This window comes from Scardinius erythrophthalmus (assembly GCF_964197995.2).
Source record: "Scardinius erythrophthalmus genome assembly, chromosome: 15".
In the NCBI taxonomy this organism is placed as follows: domain Eukaryota; kingdom Metazoa; phylum Chordata; class Actinopteri; order Cypriniformes; family Leuciscidae; genus Scardinius; species Scardinius erythrophthalmus.
In genome coordinates, this window is record NC_138235.1 from 18,910,913 (window position 1) to 18,934,091 (window position 23,179).

At 35.2% G+C, this 23,179-nt stretch overlaps 2 protein-coding genes across 2 annotated transcripts in view; one reads left to right on the forward strand and one right to left on the reverse strand.

Annotated features, from left to right (window-relative positions):
• Positions 1-23,179, reverse strand: part of LOC308703620 (mitogen-activated protein kinase 14A) — a 31,704-nt gene that overhangs the window by 4,491 nt on the left and 4,034 nt on the right. Inside the window, exons 2-4 of the mRNA XM_081387285.1 lie at positions 3,386-3,659; positions 1,856-1,985; positions 67-125 (exon numbers count right to left, since the gene is read on the reverse strand). Coding sequence (XP_081243411.1) covers positions 67-125; positions 1,856-1,985; positions 3,386-3,504 — 308 coding nt within the window. The 5' untranslated portion in view covers positions 3,505-3,659. The remainder of the gene's footprint in view (positions 1-66; positions 126-1,855; positions 1,986-3,385; positions 3,660-23,179) is intronic.
• Positions 10,476-23,179, forward strand: part of plxnb1a (plexin b1a) — an 80,166-nt gene continuing 67,462 nt past the window's right edge. Inside the window, exon 1 of the mRNA XM_081387273.1 lies at positions 10,476-10,806. The gene's annotated coding sequence lies outside the window, so the exon portion shown is untranslated. The remainder of the gene's footprint in view (positions 10,807-23,179) is intronic.

The following is a 23,179-nucleotide window of genomic DNA, read 5'->3' on the forward strand; positions in this document are numbered from 1 at the left end:
CTCAGCCTGTCATGACAAGCGCAAGATTTCTGCACAGGAATGCATTCTGTTCATCCCCACACTCACAAAGTATCAAATTTCTCCAGCGAGGAATGAGGGGTGAAGACATTAAGGAGGCAGATAACCTACAGGAAGAAAAATACATTCAGAAATAGTCTGTGCATTACCAATTAATGAATTGTTAAACATCATTCATTATGATTCGAAGGACAATATAATATATCCCAAGAATGGAAGAATGGCACATACAGTATTTGTTAGTTTTCTTTTTGCTTCTCGCATAATAGAAGTATATGACAGACCATAGAAGTTTTTAAAGTTGTGAATAATATGATCAGGCGACAAATTGCAGAAATGTACTGAAATATATCAGCTCAAATCATACATCTTCACCCAGTGAATGTCTTAAGGGGACATATTAAATATGAGATGGGAGGAAAAACTATATTTTTTAATGTTTTTGAATTCACTAGCACAACTTTTCGTTCCCTCGAGGAATGTTGTGTTCGCTAGAGAAACTTTGTTTTGTCTGTACCCGCTAAACGTTTACCTTCCCTTGAGAAACTCTGTGGGAGAACGCAAAAGTTTTGCATTCGCTAACAAAGTGCAATATGATATGAGGTAGGATAAATAACTATATTCATTGTGTTATATCATTATATCATTGCTTTTCCAAGCAAATGCAAAATTCCTCAGGGGAATGAAAAATCATTGAAATAATAGAGTTTTCCCCATTACCATGATTAAACTTTTTTCAAGGTCAACAATTTGACCAGATTAGTGTTCTGTTTATACTCCTCCTATAAAGTGTGTCCAATCTTTAGATCATCTTCAGACCAAGCCTCACTAACAGATTTGGATTTAAAGGGATAGTTCACCGAAAAATTCTTTCTCAAATTCTTCCTACTGTCGAACATAAAGGAAGATATTTAGTAGAATGTTGGTAACTAAACAGCTGCTGTTCCCCATTGACTTCCATAGTATAAAATACATTACTGTTTATATACTATTTATGCAGACCTGAATGTACTTTTGTGCTTGATCCCATAGTTGCTGCTTGCAGATAAATGTTTATTTACTGTTGTTTAAAGTCCAACTGAAATCAAAATTGACCCTATTTAGTTTGTTAGCGCATATTACTAGTCTTGTGGTGAAAAATTCATCCGTGCAAGCTAATACACAGAAAAAAATTGTTTGCCGTCGTAATCTTTAATCAAAGTCTGAAAAGTTACTTCCGGTCTGGAATGGCGTTCCTTCTCCGATGATGTAGGTTTGACGGCTTGGTTTGGGAAACGCTTAACCACTCCCCTCAAACCGTTAGTCTGCTATGAGTGAGAGATGGAGAGGAGGAGCGCTAGAGTAAAACCCTGCCCTCTGTTCAATATTCCTTTTCACTGGGAAATACGTCACAACACTGGAGAAAAGTCGTTTGCAGCTTCCGGTTCACATGGACTTAAAAAAAAATCATTAACTTTGCCCTTTAAATATTTTTTATGTGACTTAACTGGAATTGCATAAATTATTCTTAAAACTCTTGCTTGAAACCTGCATCAGTGTGAGGTCAGGCGTACTGTTTACTAAGCACAGAAACTGGTTTGAGAAGATAAAGGGGGGCTTTCACAACAGTAGTATCATGAAATCTTTTCATTCTCTTTCAACTGACAGAAGGATTATGAAGCTATAACAAACTACATGCATACAAAACAAATGTTAAAGCTCTGGTCTAAATGATGGATGAAAGTTAATCAATTATGAGGCTGCCATAAGGAAGCACACTATGTAAATAGTCCAGAAACATACAATATTTAATCCTATCCTAGATTTATTGTCCTCCTCTTGGGAATTTGAGACTTACATTGTCGTGTTGGATGTGACGGAGCAGCCGGAGCTCTCTGTAGGCGCGTTTAGCATGGGTCAGAGACTGGAATGGTCTGTAAAGCTTTTTAATGGCGACCCTTTCCTTTGTCTTCTGGTCGACTGCAGAACTGCACAGAAGTTATCATTAGGAACCATCACATCACACATTCATTTGACAAATCATCATATCATACATTTATCATACAGCTAAAAATAATAATAAAAAAAAATAAATAAAAAAAAATAAATAAATACAAATATATTTTCACTATGTTCAATCACGGTATAAATAAATGTTATAGAACTTAGAGCTTAAGATGTCGCTTTTCCTTGTTCACTTTCCTGTTATTATTACATATTTTATAAGAAATTATGTATAATTTTATGTTTGATAATGTGCATTTGATTGTTACATTTTTAGTTCATGCGTATATTTAAATAATAATAATAATAATAATAAAAAGTTGCTGCCTTACATTTTTTAAGTACAGTCAACTTGGATGTTTAAGTCATTTCAACTTAAATTACATGAAACTGACTTTAAAAAATGAGTTGAATCTTATATAATTTATAAAAAAAGTTGCTATATACTATATTGTGTATCCAGTTAATATACAGTTAAAATATACAGCTAAAGGCCATGACTTAAAAATTGTGTTTTATATATATTTTTTAAATAGCTTTTATTTTATTTGTTTGGACATTTTTATATTATCACAAGGTCTGATTCCAATATCAAAACAAATTAAAAACAAAGTATTTAAAGCATATTCTTTACAAAAAAAAAAATTACTGTAAATTTGAATGTTTTATGGTTGTTTTAACATCTGGCAAAAGGACAGTTGGAGATTAATACTGGCACATAATTAATGTGTATTGTCCTTATAAATTAATAAAAGTATACAGGCTCATAACTGACGAGAGCTATATTGATCGAGACAGTGTCAGTATTTCGGTGGAATTTCTGTTATCAGCAAACGTGATGAAACCTGTCCCTCAGGTATGCGAGTCCACAGCTGTTTATTTTACCTAAGGCTCACTCTCAAGTCATAGATGCACATAGCATATTACTATATGCATTACATTTTTACATATTACTAAATATGACATATTATCATATTACTGAATCTCTACATCTGCATAATGAACATAACAGTAGTTTGTGGTGCTCGACAGTACTGTTTGTAAAAACAATGATGCATTATGCAAACTCAAGACATAGAATCTACAACATTACTTTGCTGTTAATTTACTGTTTCCTATTATAATAGTCAAAACTGAATAGGGCTTTGTTCATATGCTTCATATTCCAAATCAGTTCCAGAATTTCTCTTTATATCTAGGCTATGTATAAAACACTTTAATAGGCTATAGCTATATAAATCTTTTAATATCTCTTATTTGCCCAACACCATAATACAAATTCTGCTTATCATGTGGAGTATAACCCCCCCTTAGCATATATAAGCTAAGCTCCCTTTTCACATATATAAATCTGACCTACAGTAGCATAAGCCCCCTTTCTTACCATACAGTCCCATAGGCTCCAGAGCCAACGGGCTTGAGTGAGGTGTATCGGTCAGGAACATCCCATGTAGTTTTCTGGATCTCCAGGCTGTGGAATCCCGCTTTCAGAGGTGAAGCCATGGAGACGTGCACCTTATTCTTCGTGTCCACTTCCGTCGAAGCGCACTGTTCGACCACTCGGATTGATCACAGTGACCCAGGTGAGCGCCAGTCAGAGTCGCGAGGACACGCCCACCTCCACGCACCTTCACCGTCACGTGATGAAGGTGAGGGTCCTTGAGCAACCAAAATAACAACAAAAATGATTATGACAGTTATTTGTCTTTTGCGTCGAATAAACCTGACTGTCGTCTGTCTTTATTCCTCAACAACAACGTGTTGAACTTCCAGGAAGTTGAGGGTTTTATTGACCTCTAGGCTACCATAAAAATGTAAATGTAATAGACTGAACAAAATATCAGGAAGAATTTGAAAGCTCTTTGAGGGAGATTCCATTTAGAGCCATAATAACTGTATAACTATTGTGTTTGGTAGAAACTATGACAGCTTTTTGTACTGGAAAATATTAAAACATTTGTGGTAGCCTAGGCCTAATATTTTCTGCACTTTCTGATAAGACTATGTAGGTTTTAAAACATATAATATCGTATAAAAACATACGGTGGGCTATGTTTACACGACAACGATGTAGGCTAGATAAAAACGGAAACGTTTTACGTACACACGACGTTGTCAAGACGATCCCCGTTCACACATCCGTGAAATCAACTAAAAAATCTGTAGCCTATTGTAATTTTAAAATAATTATAATAATAATAATACAATGATACTCATTCAAAGTAAAAAATAAAATAAAATACAAAGTAAATAAAGTACAATAAATAAAACAATGCCAGGACAATAAAAAAATATATAACAAACAACAGAAAAAGGGTGCTACTTCATACAACATCATATATCTGCTTACAATGCTATAAGCTCTGATTGCCTTTTTACTTGTGCAATTATACACAAAACAGAACAATAAAGCTTGAAATCATTTTTAAAGCCAGAAAAGTGAGGTTTGGAGCCATTTCATTTTATGAATGTAAAACTTTCCATTACTATTAACAATTGTATGAAGTATGCCTTATCTTTCTCAATCCCATGATCAATGAAGTGTATATGTCAAATTCACTCAGCTGCAAATCCGCTGTATTGTATTACTCATGCCAGGCCAGTAGTTGGCGACGTCACTTTGTGAACATAGCCTAATACGAATGCGCATGACAACACAGTTTCGCGCAAATTCGCATTTTTGTAGTTTACAAAGAGAAAAACTTGCAACTTTGAAACCCTTTTTCAAAAATTTGGTCCCCTAAACGCAGTTGTTGTGTAAATGAACGGCCAAAACGCATAAAAAGTTTTCCATTTTTAGTTGAAATCGGGCCCCTCAGTTGTCATACTTTTTACTTTAGGCTAATGTGTATCTCTGGGTATAGCTTTATGTTAAAAGTGCAGCAGGGCAATATTTGTCACACTATTTGGGGTAAGTTGTCACAATGGAACATTTTAAACCATCTGTTATAGACTTCTGAACAAAATGCATAGTTATATAGCCTATAGACTACAGTTCAATTTTTTTGCAAGATTTCTTTTTAAGGAAATGAATGCTTAATTCATCAAGGGTGCTTTAAATTGAACAAAAGTGACAGTAAAGACGTTTACATTGAAAATTCTGTTTCATATAAATGCTGTTCTTCTGAATGTTCTATTCATTAAAGATTCTTGAAATTTAAAAAAACATTAAGCAGCACAACTGTATTCATCATTGAAAATAAGAAATGTTTCTTGAACACCAAATCAGCATATTAGAATGATTTCTGAAGGATCATGTGACACTGAAGACCAGGGGACCCTGATCCGACTTGGTGAGCATAAGAGACTTCTTTAAAAAACATCTTACGGACCCCAAACTTTTCAACAGTATTGTCTCTTGTGTAGCCTGATCTTTGACCTGACGTTATAAGTTCTGGTCAAGAACCTCCCACTTAGACAGCAAGAGACTATCATACATGCTGTTTATTCCTTAGCACTGTGGGAAAAACTATAACGTAATAATGTTGCGGCGGTCTCAAATAAAACGCTGATTATCATTTAGAGATTTGATGTACTAACCTTGCAAACTTTAATCTTCAAAAGCAATTATTTCATCTTCAAAAGCACCTGCTGTATTACTCCGACTTTGTAACTCAACTTTGTTTCCAGACAGAGTGATAAAAAGGAAATCAGATCGAAACTTATTACATCAAAAAAGTGTTTTCCAGATTTGTGTGCAATATGGATCAGACTGTGGGCGGACTGTGTGACGTTTGAGGCTGAGACTAATGTATGACATCCAGCATGACCATAGAGCAAATGAGCAAAGGACAAGACATGAAGAGATGACATTCACTGCTGGCATAGGGTATCATCATCATCATCATCATCATCATCATGATGATCATCATCAGTCCCACACAGGCCTACGTTGGCATTGCTTCAGATAATATGACTCATTGTTATTTGTCAGAGAGTCATGAGGTTCTGGGAAACATTAGTTCAAGCTGCACAAAAATTGGCTCATTGGTCATTTGAAAACTGAAAATTGTTTCATTTACTCGTGCTCATGTCATTCACAACAGAACACAAAGGAAGACACATTTGACAAGATCCATTGTTGTCAGACAGCATTTGCCAAGGTAGGGTTTGTCAGAAAGGATTTACAGTATAAGGCGGGGTTTGGCAATGGGTCAGTTCTGAGGTGATTCAGCTTACATGTGTTTTCCACATACAGGTGTTACATCAAACAGAGGTAGTGTTTGCAGATTCCTCTTCTTCTGGCTTCAGTGTGTAAGAAAACACTGGATTTCAGGGGAATAAATAGACTCTCACAGAAGGTCAAAGGTCAGTTCTTCAAGGCAGAGAACTTACACAAGCATTCAAACACGCAAAAACATGTTCATAATATCACCACTATCAATGTCATATAAAACAAATACGCACACTCATTCACTTTTCTGCATTTCTCCTCTTTTCTAGCTTGCTTCCTTATCTGGTTAACTAAAAACCTGGCATTTCTATGTTATGAATATCGTTGGCTCTTTTGAAAGTCGCTTTGGATAAAAGTGTCTGCTAAATGCAGTAAATGTAAATATGAATGTTTATGGATATAAAATCATATTTAATGCATTTAGCAGACACTTTTATCCAAAGCGACTTTGGATAAATGGACTCTTATTCATGTAAAATTATAAAAGCATTTTTTTTTGTGTGAATTAAAAAAAAAAATCTTATTTTTGTAGTACCTCAATGACAATGAAGGTTTTTGGGGCAGGTTGTTTAAGAAGATTAAAGAAAATTGTAAAAAAAAATATATATATATATATATATATATATATATATATATATATATATATATATATATATATATATATATATATATATATATATACACACTACTGGTCAAAAGTTTTGGATCGGTACGATTTTTTATGTTTTTAAAAGAAGTCTCTTCTGCTCACCAAGGCTGCATTTATTTGATAAAAGAACAATAAAAAAAAAACAGTAATATTGTGAAATATTATGACAATTTAAAATGACTGTTTTCTATTTTAATATATTTTAAAATGTAATTTATTCCTCAGATGAAAGCTGAATTTTCAACATCATTACTCCAGTCTTCAGTGTCACATGATCCTTCAGAAATCATTCTAATATGCTGATTTTATGCTCAAAAAACATTCATTATTATTTTCAAAGTTGAAAACAGTTGTGTAATTTTTTTTTTCCAAAATTCTTTGAGGAATAGAAAGTTCAAAAGAACAGCATTTATTTAAAATAGAATATTTTCTAACATTATAAATGTCTTTACTGTAACTTTTGATCAGTTTAACTCATCCTTGATGAATAAAAGTATTGATTTATTTTATTTCTTTCCCCCAAAAATAAAATTAAAATTCCTACTGACCCCAAACTTTTGAACGGTAGTGTTTAATGTTACAAAAGCTTTCCATTTCAGATGGAAAATCAAATGCTGTTCTTTTGAACTTTCTATTCATCATAGCATCATGAAATAAAAATGTAAAAAACCTAATGAAAAAACATTGATAATAATCATAAATGTTTCTTGAGCATCAAATCATCATATTAGAATGATTTCTGAAGGATCATGTGACACTGAAGACTGGAGTAATGATGTTGAAAATTCAGCTTTGATCACAGGAATAAATTACAATTTAAAATATATTCAAATAGAAAACAGTCATTTTAAATTGTCATAATATTTCACAATATGACTCTTTTTTGTTTGTATTTTTAATCAAATAAATGCAGCCTTGCTGAGCAGAAGATACTTCTTTTAAAAACATTAAAAATCTTACCGATCTAAAACTTTTATATATATATTAATTACATAATTACAATTGTTTAAATGAGCAAAATTTTGCAAAAGAATGGTTTGATATTTGTGTTTTTTTCCTGTTATGAACTTCATGAACTGTTTTGTTTCACACAGGTGTTTTTTTTTTCTCAAGTCAATGTCAATATATCAATGTCAAATTCCATTATAATAACTTATATAGGTCGCAAGTTATCAAAAATGGAAACCATTGTGAAACCAGCATTCCCCATTAATGTAGGCATAATTTTCTGAGGCAAAATTGAGAAATGTCAACTTATTTGGGCTTAAAAAAATCATAATCATAATATTCAATGTAGTAAATAGTGATACTACAATATATAGGTAGTCTTTTTAGACAAAGAATTGAATAGTGTCTAAAGGTCGGCTGTGTTTAATTAGGGTTTATGCTATAATAAATTGAATATTTGACCAACAGTGGCCTCTTCTGGTTTTAGGCAGCATTACAAGTTTTAGGTGAGATTCATTTCTTTCTTTTCTTTTTTATCTTTAGGCGTTTGAACAGAGTGTTTGTCCTTCTAATTCAGCTCAGTCAGGCAACGCTTAGTAAATGCCATTTTAGGGAGGATTGTAAATATATAATATATAAGTAGAAATCAGTCTTGGCTTTAAAGTGTCCATAACTGCAACACACGTATTCAAACACACACCATTACACAGTTATTTTCAAAGCAATTAAACCAGTGTGATATGGTCAAATAAACATGATGTGTTTGTGGAAAAGAGTGAGGCCTTGATGTCGGTTTACTTTGAAGGTGTGGGGGAGACGACTGCCCATGAGGCACAGAGGTGACAAGAGATTGGTTGTGTTTTTGTGATGCCCACTGTGAGGTGAATAGGGATTGGTCGCATGACTGTGATGCTGGGCGAGAGGTGTGGCACGATTGGGTGTGTTTTCATGAATGTGTTTGTGTGTTCTTTCTTTGGCACACTGTGAACTCCCACCGCACAGACACACCCACTCAAACAAACACCTACTCAACACACCCACCATCTGTGTGACCATGAGCCCATACACTCAACATGGCTCTTCTTCTCTCTGGCTGTTCCACACATACAAATACAGGCAAAGGTATAATATTTAAAATAATAGATAATTAAATCAGAGGTTGACTTATAACATTTCCCAAATAAATCAACTGATTTAAAATATTCAGCAGTTTTGTTTCCTACACTTTTTATTTGGCATTTACACTCAGTTTCATTGTTTGGATTGATAGTCAGGCCAAACATGACCTTGTCCCTGTCAGCCCCTCTATAAAGCTGAATGAGGTTTCCATTTCACATTGTAAGTGTTAAGAAGACCTAAATTGGCAATGATATAAGCTGATATAAGTGAATGTGAAATAAACAAGTAGACAGACAGATGTTAGATAGATAGATAGATAGATAGATAGATAGATAGATAGATAGATAGATAGATAGATAGATAGATAGATAGATAGATAGATAGATAGATAGATAGATAGATATTAACAAACAAACAAACATGTTTTTGTTTAAATGTTATATTAAAAAAGAAACAAACATAGGCCTACATGTTTTTGTTTAAAAGTTATATTAATAAACAAACATGTTTTGTTTAAATGCTTTATTAACAAACAAACACATGTTTTGGTTTAAATGTTATCTTAACAAAGAAAAAATATAGGCCTACATGTTTTTGTTTAAATGTTATATTAAAAACAAACAAACAAACATGTTTCTGTTTAAATTATATATTAACCAAGAAAAATATAGGCCTATGTTTTTGTTTAAATGTTATATTAACAAACAAACATGTTTTTGTTTAAATGTTATATTTACAAAGAAACAAATATAGGCCTACATGCTTTTGTTTAAATGTTATACTAACAAACAAACATGTTTTGTTTAAATGTTATACTAACAAACAAACATGTTTTGTTTAAATGTTATACTAACAAACAAACAAACATGTTTTGTTTAAATGTTATCTTAACAAATAAACATGTTTTGTTTAAATGTTATACTAACAAACAAACATATTTTGTATAAATGTTATATTAACAAACACACGTTTTGGTTTAAATGTTATATTAACTAACAAACAAACAAACATGTTTTTGTTTAAATGTTATTTACAAAGAAACAAATATAAGCCTACATGTTTTTGTTTAAATGTTATATAAACAAACAAACATGTTTTGTTTAAATGTTATATTAACAAACAAACAAACACACGTTTTGTTTGAATGTTATATTAACAAACAAACACACGTTTTTGTTTAAATGTTATATTAACAAAGAAACAATATAGGCCTATATGTTTTTGTTTAAATATTATATTAAAAAACAAACAAAGATGTTTTGTTAAGAATGTTATATTAACAAACAAACAAACAAACAAACATGTTTCTGTTTAAATGTTAGGCTATATTAATAAACACACAAGTCTTTGTTTGATCGTTATTGCATAACAAACAACCAGCACTTTTAAAAGTGTAGACTCTCAGAGAACATTTAGATGAATAATCACGGCTGTTTTTGTGTCTCTCGTGTATGGACTTGGACTAGGCGATGTCTGAAGCCCAGCCCTCTTCCATCAGCGGCCGCCGGGTCGCACTAGCGGACAATAACTCCACTGTGAACTGACGCTCACCTCCCGTTATTCCTCACCGAATTCACACAGAGCACAGCCGCGAATGATAGACAAGAGACGGGCTTCCCGGAGTTTGAGCGTCTGAAATACACTGGGACTCATTTCACTCATTAGGTTTTAGGAAATCATTCATTGCGTGGAGACAGACAGCGAGGGACACACACACACACACACACACACACACACACACACACACACGTGTGTGTAACGTTACAGGGTCGGGCACAAGCGCTCCCGGTGAAGTTATAGACTGAAAGTCTCCTCGCTCGAGCGGATTAATCGGGATTCAAATCACTGCGAGTCTGTTGGAGGCGAAGCGTCGCGTTTTTTTCTTCCAAAGAAGATTTCATCGCTTTAAATGCAGGTAAGAAGATAATAACACTCTGTTGTTTTCAAACCTGCTGTGCATTTTACACTTTCTGTTGTTGCGTGTTACATTTGATCTGTTATTATTGCACTTTAACTTCTGTGTTTTGCTGCTGATGAAATGTTTAGACGCAGATTATATCAGAGGCACAGAAGTTGCCAACACCTTTTACACCTGAATATGTCTGTCTTTTGCCATATAAGAACACTTAATATATGAGCGTTTAAGTGAAAACGGCGCTTAAAAGGATATATATATATATGCAGGCCTACTGAACATTTTTACATGAATTAGCAAGAATTGTCAGTATTCTAAGTCTGTAGGCTATTGTCATGTTGATGTGTAGTTGCTTTATTTAGATGGAGGAGCTCCTTCAGTCTGAGGTTGCAGTTGGAAAGAGGTTGTTTTGTTTCAAAATTGTTGTTTTAATATTTATGTTTACTCGGGTGTGTACCAGATTAGCCTACAGTATATTTATGATAAGGTGGTCAGGTTTTGTGAAACCTGTAGATCATCATCCCAATGAACTTGCTGTCATGAACAGCTGCACTTAAAGGTGCACTCACTCCTTTTTTCTAAATTAAAAATAGTAATGAATGGTGCGCATGTTAAATATCATTAAAATGATGTAAACTAACATAATATGAAGATTCTAGACATATCGGCCTTCTAGATAAAGATTCGACATGGATAAGGCCATCCCATCCTACCATGTCTGAGTTAATCTGACCAGCATGCATTTGACTAAATTGCAAGTACTTCTACTACTGTTTCTAATAATATGTTTACTTTATACAGAGCTTTCAGCCAGTAGCCTACTTTACAAAGCTGTAAGGGAAGGGAACAAGACAAGACAAACAAGTTTCAATGTAAAGCAGTTAGTACTTCTACTTGCTCTGGGGATTCCAGAGGTAAAAGCGCATTATTACTACGTTTTATGGCTTTCAATTTATTAAGACAATGAATCATGTTCTCTGCGATAACATGAATTATCTTGAATCTGCTGAAATGTTCCTATAAATATATTTTCTTTCTGTACATTTTGAATAATAAATTCATATATTTCCCCACTAACCTGCAGCAGTCCAGCGCACGTCTTTCCATAAACGGTGTTTTTCTCTTACTGATCATATTTCATACCTGTTGAGTTTACAGTTTAAATGAATTTGACTGATAATAAGGATTACTTGTTTGTGCGGGTGATCTTATTATAGTCTTTTAAAATAGATTGAATGTGCCTTAAATTAATTTAAAAATGTCCAGATTTTTAAATCCTCTTGCGGACAATCATTTTAGGTGGCGTTTAGTCAACAAGGTGACTACAGCACATTGGAAAATATAGCCAGAGCCCGTCTACGGAGAGCCTGCCCACTCCCTATTAAGTCCTATTGTACCGAATTTTGGTTTTAGTTCCACCAGAGTTCCACTGGGGGCGATCGCCATGAGTGCAAAATGAATGGGAGTCTATGGGGCTAGACGGCTAAATGTGTCTCTTTCACCCGATTGCCGTTGAGAAATCTCAGATTTGATTGTAGGTTTTGCAAGTTCAACATGGGTTATAGGTCGAAAGTTGAATGAACGAGTTCTTATGTCCTTTCGATTTATTACAGGTTGAGTTGTTGTTGCCCATAACACGCTAGCATTCTGCTAATGAACGCTGATTGGTCAGTGAAGGACTGATTACGACCAGAGATACCGCTTGATGGCATCGTGGTATCCGAAGCGGGACCAGAAACAAACAAAACAAAAACTCTTCTAGCACGTGTGTTTACCTGTGTCAGCTGTGTGGTCGATGCCTCGAGTGAAAAGAAAGTGCCGAGCGCGAAAGCACCAAAGTGACTGAAGGATTGCCGTAAAACAGTATCTCTGGTCGAACGATGTGTATGACGTCATTGACACTTTAAAAGACTTTTTAAAGCAAATAAGTGACTCTAAAAAATCTAACACCCAGCAATGTGTAATTTCTTTGCATCTCCTTTCGAATACAACATTCAAATTACTAGACAGAAAATTATATTCTGAGAAAAGTGGATTTTGATGGGTATAGAGCCATTGACCTCCATTCATTCTGCACTCGTCCTGTGAGCGCCCTCATATGGAATCAGAGTGGAACTGCAACAAGTTTAGAAGCCGGAAGTGTACTGAGAGTGAAACTTCTCGCCTTATTAGACATTCTCTGATATAGCCTACATAACCGGTCCGGAAATAAATGAGTTAAAACGGAAGTGCGTCACAAAGCTCAGTGCAAGTAGTCTATTCACTAATACTAACAGATCACATTTGAAAATGGATCCACTGCATCCCGGTGCTCAGCTGGACTAGTTGTCAAAATGTGTTTGCATGCACTTTCAAAATTCGATTTCAGTCAGACTAAAGCAGTGATCAGTCTTCTTAAAATATCATGTGAAAGCTTTATTCTGACTGAAATCGTACCGATCTGGGCTGCATTTCAAAAAAGCATTGTAAGCCGTTGCCACCAATGGTCTCTATGATCAACTTAACTCACAGTGCTTTTGGGAAAGGCAGCCCTTGTTTTTGTGAAGTCGGTGAATGCGATTCAAGCTGGGATTCATCCATATCCAGAAAGATGGAAACTGTTTATGCTTAACTACACAAAAACCCGCTGTAGGAAGGTGTGAAGTACAAGAGTTTTTAATGAGCATGTATTTTAGAAGGTCATCAATCTGCCTCCCAGCATCTGTTGCCTTGTGGTGCATTCTTCATCTGTGTGTTTCGTTGTGGCAGGAGGGCTATAGATGCCTTTTAACCATAAGGCACTGAACTTGACATTTCAGTGATCTGGTACATTTGCACCATTCATGCTTCAGCCAAGAAACACAAAGCAGCCTCATATTTATTTTAAAGTGTTGTGAATATTGTCATATTGGAATGAGTTTACATTATACTGGGGAATTTTAAATAAGTCACAAGAGACTTATTTATTATAATTCCTTCTGTACAGGTTAATGGTTGCATCAATTCGATAACGACAATAAATCCGTTGGAACTAGACGACGTTTAGGCCTGTTTGTCTGACTGAAATTGTACCAGTCTGGGGCCTGTTGAATAAACTGCTTAGACTAATCTTAAAAATGTGTCATTAAGACTGGTCCTAACTTTTTTTTAAGTAAGTTGTATAAAAAGATAAATCGGTCTAATTTGAATCGGAAAAGTAAGACTGATTAACTGCTAGTTGGATGAACTAGTTTTTAAGACACAGTCTTAACATAGTGACTAAGCAACTGGCCCAAGTCTGGTTATGTGAAGTCAGACTAACAGATCTACATTTAAATGTATATATCAACTTTAAAATAACACCACCTGAAATTACTAGGAATTCACAGTAAAAAATATTGTGTAATACGGACAGTGTTTCAGATATTACGGGATGGCATATTGGTGCCTCTATATTTTACAACAAACTTACAACTGTATATTTAGTGATGCAATTTAATTTAAGGTTAATGAATGTTAATTTACTGAGTTACCAAAATCTACTTTTTAACTTAAAATGTAGTGATAATCACCATTATTATACAAGTGGTACAATAAAAATCTAAAGCAGTCTGTCCATAAAACATGACCAATATATAGACGGCGTTCACTCAGGGTCACAAAGACAACACATAACACTAAAACATTTTATTTTATTATTGATAGCATAGCCTATATATATATATATATATATATATATATATATATATATATATATATATATATATATATATATATATATATATATATATATATATATATATATATATATATATATGTGTGTAATCCTTTTACTGTTTTTTTTACCGTAAATTATACAGTAATTTAAAGCTGTTACATAGAAAAATGTGCATTTGACAGTATTTTACAGTAAAATTACATATAGTAAAATGTTTTTCATATGGTTAGGTAACTTACAGTTAACCAATTTACAGGTTTTTACTGTAGCATTTTACTGTAAAAACCGTTTAGATGTGATTGTAGCTTGGTTGTAATCTAGGCTATAGCTTGACTTCATAAAAACCTGCTGTAGCAAGAGTCCAACTGTCCATGTACATATTTAATGTGTGGCTGGTGCCATACCCCCCCACCCCAAACCACCCACTCTTAGGAAAAAATGAGGAAGTTCAAAAACTCCCACAGTTGCCGGATCTCACAGAGGCATACGTGGTGGGAACGACTGTGATGTGATGGACTTTCGCTGGTTGTTCATTGCACTTTTCTTACTCTGTAAAAACTTAATCTTGATCTGTGTTTGGCCAACAAAGAAAACTTAAGTGCAATTTTTTTTTTCAGGTCCAAATGATACAAGTTAGCATATTATTCAATAATATCTCATTCATTTGACCCATCCCTTATTGGTTTTTCCACACCCACCCATAGAGGAACACTGTTTTATCTGTTTTATCTCTTCATTATCTGCACAAAGATGTGAACGTCAAGCCAAAAATGTTGCAGTTTAAGTAAAAAAAAAATGCTTCTCCTGTTTCCATCTCTGGCTTTCGTGATTTAGCAGAAACCTTGTTCAAAGATGGCCATCTGCTCGCTGCTTTGTAGTTTCCTTCAGCACAATATCAGATTAACCCCTCACCTCATGTTCTATGGGAGTGTGGTGTGGAGCAGAACGGGATGGTTGTAGCGTGAAACCACTGGTCTGGAGGGTGTTGGCCAGGGTTAACAGGTGGTAGCAGACATAGATCCTGAAGGGTTGGCCCTCTCGTGCAAATGCTTCGCCTAAAACACTGGTCTCGTAATTTAAACTTGTGGTCTGTGATATTGATTCTGTCAGCCGATTCGATCAGTACTGTGTCATCAACTTATATGTGTCACTGAAAGATCGTATAGTGCACTGCATTCTAGTTTTTGGTCTGTTGCTTTAGCTTTTTTAATGCTTGGTTAAATGGTGCTCAGAGAGGAAGGTGTGAGGTACAAGAGTTTTTAATGAGCATGTATTTTAGGAGCTCATGAATCTGTTTCGTTGTGGCAGGAGGGCTCAGATGACTTTTAACCATAAGGCACTGAACCAGACATTTTCTGGTACATCGACACCGTTTCATGCTTCAGCCAAGAAACACAAAGCAACCTCATATTTGTTGTACAATGTTGTGATAATATAATATTTTCAACTAGAATGAGTTTAGATTATACAATGGAATTTGAAATGCATCACAAGACATTTTTATTCTAATTCAGTTTGTACATGTTAATGGTTAGGTCAGTTTTGTTTGTGAAAGTCAATCTATTTGAACTAGATGATGTTACACACATAAGCTTGTGTTTCCATACAAATAACAGGGATCATAAAACATTGACATAGGGAATTTAAAATTGTGGTTTCCAGGCAAGGAAAAGTAATAGAAATTAATGAAATCTACAAGTCAGTGAATATGAATTTTACTAGTTATGTTCACTTTACAATAAGGTTTCATTTTTTTAACATTAGTTGTTAACATGAACTAACAATGAACAACTAATTTGAACAAATTAGACCTTTTTGTAAATATTTTTTCATCTCAAATATAGAAATTATGGAAATTCATCGGTAATTGATGTGTAAAACCTAGGCCTAAATGATCAGACATTCTCATTTTCTAATATTCTTGTTTATTTCATTACATTTTTAAAAAATTTGGTCCCTGGTTTTTCTGTCATTGTTTTCTTAACCCGAGTAATGCTTTCCAAGCCCACACATAGAAGGTTATGCATAACTGGAAAATGGGAAGTAGAAAAATCATATTTACTAGTGTTTGTTTACAAAGGATGTGTGGGAATGTGGAAAAAGCCTCGAGGTAAAAAAAAAAAAAAATGAAAGAACATGATAAATCTTTCTGGATTTTAATGTTATGGCCGTGCTGCCACGGCGAGGTCAGTTTTCTCAAAGCTGTTAGACATACAGCGAGTAACATGAGGATTGGTTAGAAGATCAGATGCTCACTAATAATAAGTCTGGCAAACAGATGAAAGCTTGCAAAGAGATTTGAAATTGGCCTGCTCTTTTGATTGTTGTAGTTCAGGTCAGTTCGACCCACTGTATACCAGGACGGAGCACCTCCTGAACCCTTTAACTCACTACCATTTGCATGTTATTGAAATGAATGCAAGTGGGATAAACGTTAATAAGTTGTGTATTACTATTGCTCATACTTATGGTTAGATCAGGATTAGAGACAGAAAATCGTGCAAGTCATCATATTGAACACCCCAGTACACTCAAAACACGCTAGTAATCACATAGCAACTCGAAACAAAATACCCAAGCGTTTTGCATAGGAAAATGTAGAATTAGCTAATTCACTACCTATCCCAGATTTCCCACGATAGGATTGTATATTAAAATCATGTTGTTGCCTTTAGAAACCATGACAGCAGTGTGTGTGTGTGTGTGTGTGTGTGTGTGTGTGTGTGTGTGTGTGTGTGTGTGTGTGTGTGTGTGTGTGTGTGTGTGTGTGTGTGTGTGTGTGTGTGTGTGTGTGTGTGTGTGTGTGTGTGTGTGTGTGTGTGTGTGTGTGTGTGTGTGTGTGTGTGTGTGTGTGTGTGTGTGTTTTAAAAGAAAGCCCACCCGGGACTTCTCATTAGTTCTGGTCACGTGTAAAGGCCTTACATACCTCTCCTTTCTTCCTGTTGGGTAAACTTTTACACAAACGACCCTCAGATTAGCTTATACACACCAGCTTTCTAGCATTTCCACTACTTTACATCCCACACTTTTAGATTACTGTACTTGTAACTTTTTAATTCTTTCTTTAAGAGAGATGATCTTTGAGAATAAATGACTTCATACACCTCTTTTCTCAATGCCCTGCTGAGAAACTAAACCTCAAATGCTAGGCTAGTGTGCCAACATCCATCCTAGCTGTGCCCTGTCCATAAATAACCCTTTTCATTAGCACACGGTTTAAGTGTTTACTTTGCCAGAGTGAGCTTTTCCTGTATTTTTAATCTAGACTGTGGTTTGACAGAGGCCCTTACAGGGCCAGATATTAGGAAGCATGTGGAGGTGTTGCCTGTGCTAAGAGGCGAGGACAGTTGTGGCTATGATCTCTTCAGGGTGGATGATTGCTTATTCTCAGTTTATTTGAGTGGGTGTCGAATGTGTGAAAACACTTTTACTGTCTCCCACTCACACTTGTCAGTTTCTCCCCCACTGACCCCCGCACACACACACACACTGAGGTTCCTCTCCATGATATATTATGCAAGTGTGGCAAGTTGTTGAGCTAAAAATATTCAGTGTTGCATATGTGCTGTGACATAAGTGTGTTTTCCTGTGGAGGCCATGTATGGAGTTTTTACGTGAGGTTTTGGTGAATCTGGAGAACGTAGCTCATAAAATATGAAATGTCTTCTCTGATCTGACACTAGACTAAACTAAAATTTTGTTTATACTCTTTTTCTCGTGTCCGCTCTTGTGTTTTCCAGTTTCTTCGCCTGTAATGTTGGCTACAGTTCATTTCTTGATTTATTTATTTTCCTGTGACATTGAACTGTAAAGGAATAGTTCATCCAACAGCCATTATTTGCTCTTCCTCATGCTGTTCCAACCCCCCCTTTTTTTTTTCTTCTTGTAAAAATAATTTGACGTTTTGAAGAATCCTTTGAGTTGGAGAGTTTTGCAATGTCTTGTACAATGTGAGCAAATCAGAGTGATTCATTAATGAATTGCCAGATCATTCTGTTCATTAAAAAGAACTTTCAAAGAATCAAAAGAACAATTCAGTTCTCTGGTTTAACTCACTGACTCATTCACAGCTCACTTTCATGTTAGTTTTGGGTGTCGTATTTGGAGCCGAACTGTCATTGAATGGATAAGAGCTGCATGCAGATTTTCACAGAAAAAAAAAATTACATTGTGTAGGTTCGAACAAGATAAGCGTAAGCAAAATAATGACAGAATTCTAATTTTTGGATGAACTATAAAGGAGGTGATTTGACATACGCAACTTGCCTTTGTCCCCTGCAGAGCTATGCCAGCCATATGAAATATGGCTCCATGTAAGTACAGTAAGCCGGGTCCGTGTCACAGACAGGCAGCCTGGCATGACAGCTGCATCTGCTCTCATTTTGCCTAATCCATTAGCTGAAATGTTACAAGTCACTGGAGGGGGTTTGACCTGGGGTCCTTTTGACAATATATTGGCTTTATCTGTGGACATCCGCACAGTGACTCACATATTTGTTTGGGTGAGAGGATATTAACTTTGACTACTGAAGCAAAGCAATTGTACCAGAGTTGGCCAGCGACCTTTTGGTGGGCAGCTGCGTAAAGGGGGAGATTGCGTAAAAGATTTTAGTCACATTATAATCTTACTTGCATTATTTTTTTTTATATATATGAATATTATATTATTATTATTATTATTATTATGTACTGTACATTTTATCTACATCTCTTGTTGAAATATAATGTAATGTGTTGTTAGAGTATAGTTTATACATTTGTGTATGTGAGTTAAAATGCCTTGAGAAATGCCTATGACTAAGATTTCACTGGGTGTCATGGATCAGTGGTATAGTTCATTATCTGTTTACCTCAGCTAGTTAGTTAATTGCTCACAGACCTCAGTGCAGATGGGAACAGCTAGTCCATCTGTGCAGCTAGCTTCACCCCATTATTGTAATTGCATGTCTTACTGAAAGTAAAGCATCTAAATTGTTGTGTGGAAGTGTGACAGGAATAAAGCAAGACAAATGACTTTATTTTATTTTCAGCTGTCAAAAATTTGGTTGAATATAATGCATACACACACACACACACACACACACACACACACACACACACACACACACACACACACACACACACACACACACACACACACACACACACACACACACACACACACACACACACACACACATATACATATATATATATATATATATATATATATAATATATATAATTATTTTTTGTAAATAGGCCTCTTCATTGAAAAAATAAGAAAGCTATCATATTTTATAAGTCGGTGGGTTTCCCAAACCCTTACTTCTCTGTCATTGTTCAGCCAAACATATGCCATTGGTTGAGCCATTAGCTGACATGTCAGACTGCTCAAATATACAGCAACGTTGAAAGTAGGGATGCACCAATATGAAAATTTTGGCCGATACCAATAACCGATAAATCTTTAGCCTATATTTGAAAGCCGACAACCGATATATTGGCCGATAAATCTAAATCCAAGTTTTTATATAATTTTTGTGAGCCTGATTACAAAAACAAAAGTCTCACTATTAAAAGCCATGTCCCAAGTGCACAATTATAATAATGCTCTTATTATAATTTTATGTAACCTATAAAACAGAATTGCGCTGCACATGTTGCACTTTACTGTATTTTCCTTTTCGAAGTGATTCCAATCATATTTCAAGCAATTCGAAACCATCATGGCGAACATGCGCAATTGCGCATCTGAAGTGTCTCAGATGAAGGGATCATCTGCTTGAAAAATGATCAGCTTTAAATGTGACACATTATGCCCCTTTTCACAAGATGTAATATAAATCTATTTGGGTGTGTGAGCAAAAACGTCCAGTTTTTGTGTGTGTCCCTTTAAATGCAAATGAGCTGCTGCTCCCGCCCCCGTTCAGAAGACGGCCGATCCTTTAAACGAGCTTTGGATACTATATATAACAATAACAAAACATGCAAATAATCTCTCACTCATCCAAAATAATATAAGCAGTAGCGGAGAGCAGTCTTACAGAGAGACTGTGACTCCTGAACCAGGACGTTTCTGAATGGTTAGTGGACACTGGATACATTTATTTAGTTGTTGTGGAGTTACATTGATTCATCTCATCGTCTTGCATGTACCGTCATGTTTAACCTTTTTTACACAAGTTGACAGTTCCCTGATAGTGTTCTGTGCTCGTCTGTGCAGCCAAAGACAGAACCGTTTGCATGCCTAAACCTAAACCAAAAAAAAGGGCTTCATGTAATTGATCCTTAAACACTTTTTTATGTAATTGATCCTTAAACACTGTTTGTTCATCCAACTGGCTTTGGGAAACCTAATGGTGCACACTTAATCTTGCCGTGCATAAACCATAGCCCTGGAAATGCATGCAAAAGTGCAAATTGTCATTATTCTGCATGCATGAGTGAATTACTCATAAGGCAATAGTGGTAATATTTAACAGTCTTCCACGTGTATAATGGCTTTAAATGTGGTTAGTTTGCACTCAGTTCCACTTGCAGGCACCGCTGTACAGTAATACAAGCTGGCTGAGTTAACCTTATTTGGCAGGAAGCTGTAAAAGATCTATGCCATGGCTAAAATCAATGAGGCCAAACCATTGCACGGGTAACAAGCCCCTTTCAAGTGTCGATCCCAAGCATCTGCCTCTCACTTCAATCACACCCTCAGAGAGAAAGGAGGATTACAACTCTCAATGCAGAATCACCCCCTTCCTTCCCCAAATCTCAAATGATTGGGATAATGAAGAGAGTGGGGGGAAGAGAGAGAGAGAGATGGTGGGATGCTGGACTGACTCAACACACCCTCCTCTCCAGTTATGCCTGCTCCATAATCCCTTAATCCCATTGGCTCTGGCAATAATTCTGCTTGATCAACTGATCAATTTATAACTACCACTTCAGCCGTGCTTCACATAGCTGAGTACAGAGTATTAAAGGCATGCGGAGACTGCTTTAGCTCAAGAATAGTGACGGACACAGTTGAATAGTTATTAAAAAGCTAAGTGTGTACTTTTTCACGTTGTCTAAATGCTTTTATCCAGGTTTAATGTGCAGAGACTGATATCTACTATGAATGGATAGTTAAAAAATATGTTTTCCATTTAGAAAATTTAGAACCTTTTTCAAAATAATGTGTAACATTTGACTTTTTTAGAGTCATCATTACATTGAAACAAAGATTGTTACTCTTAATTTAAACTAGTAATGTATTCTGCTAAACAAGATTTTTCTTTATTATGGACACTCTTTATTTGTTAATGACGCTTTCACTTTTCTGAGTCTCTGCACATTGAATGGATAAAAGATCAAATATTACATATACATATTACAAAAACTTTAAATTAGCATCATATAAATCATATTACCATATAAATGATCACATATAAAAATAAATGCACACTGGACTTGATCATGGCAATGGGTTGCGTTTATGTAACAACTTAGTTAGCATACATCTGAATTTACTGCTGAATGAAGGGAATGTTTTCTTTGGATTTGAAGTTGGTTCAAAGACATTCTTGCTGTGAGGATGTTCCAGCGCTTGTCTTATCTCTAATGCTGTGCTCAAAGTCAAATCAGGGCTAAAATACTTTTAAAAAGCTCACAGCATATATCTGATTTGATTCTGTTGTCGTTGAAAGATTCTTAGGCTAAATTCTGCCTTCTGAGGCTCAGCCAAAGTAACAATTCGGCTGCTTGTAAATCAAAACATTTGTTTCATGTTTGTTCATGACCCTCAAACATTCATAAAAGAAAGATAAAAGAACATAAAATGAGGATGTAGATAAATGAATGTCTTGCTACTATCATGTTGGCTTGTGTCAGCCTTGGCTAAAGATTCGTTCCCTGTCTTGAGGGTGTTCCAATTTCTATTTTATTGCAGAATTAGTTGTATTCCACACAGACGTGTGAAAAAGTTAATGGATTTCCTGATAAGAAATTAAACTAAACATACTCATAAATGAAGAAATGATGCGTTCCTATGCCAGGCCTGTGCCTTCAGGGCAAGAGACATAAAGCGGTTTTGAAACCCTTTCCCTTGGTCTCCATGAATCTGCTGCGTGTCTTTATTATGGGATCGTGACAGCAGTGTTCTGCTGATAGAATTAGAGTGATTTTCTGCGGTCTGTCATCATGGCTATATACTCTTTCATTTCATTTAGTCGCAGTCACATTTTCTAGAATGTCTGCTCATGAAAATGGTTGGGTGATTGTCTCTTCTAAATAAACCTCATAAAATTTTGTAATCTAATTCAACTTCTGTGTTCCGTGTCCTACTAACCATAACAGTAGTGCAAGGCCATGTACACACTGCTTGTTGTTTATCTTCGCAGCTTATCTTGTTATACTAAGTTTGTTTTTAGGGGACTTTTACTGCCTAAATAATGATAAACATGATCAAATTCATGAAAAAAGTTTGAATGATTATCGAGCACGTCCTGCATTCGCTGATTTGAGCGTTAAGTTTGGGCTTTTAGGGAGGAACGAAAGCGCACCGCTGTGAAGGAAAGAAATGTACTAAAATCAAAAGCCAGTTTCTTGCTGTCATTGCAAAGTCTACACACTGTAAAAAGTGATCAGTTGACTTAACTTAAAAAAGTAAGTAAACAAACCCCTTGCCTTAAAATTAAGTAAATATACTTCATATAGTTGAAAAAATTGTACAAAAAAAAGT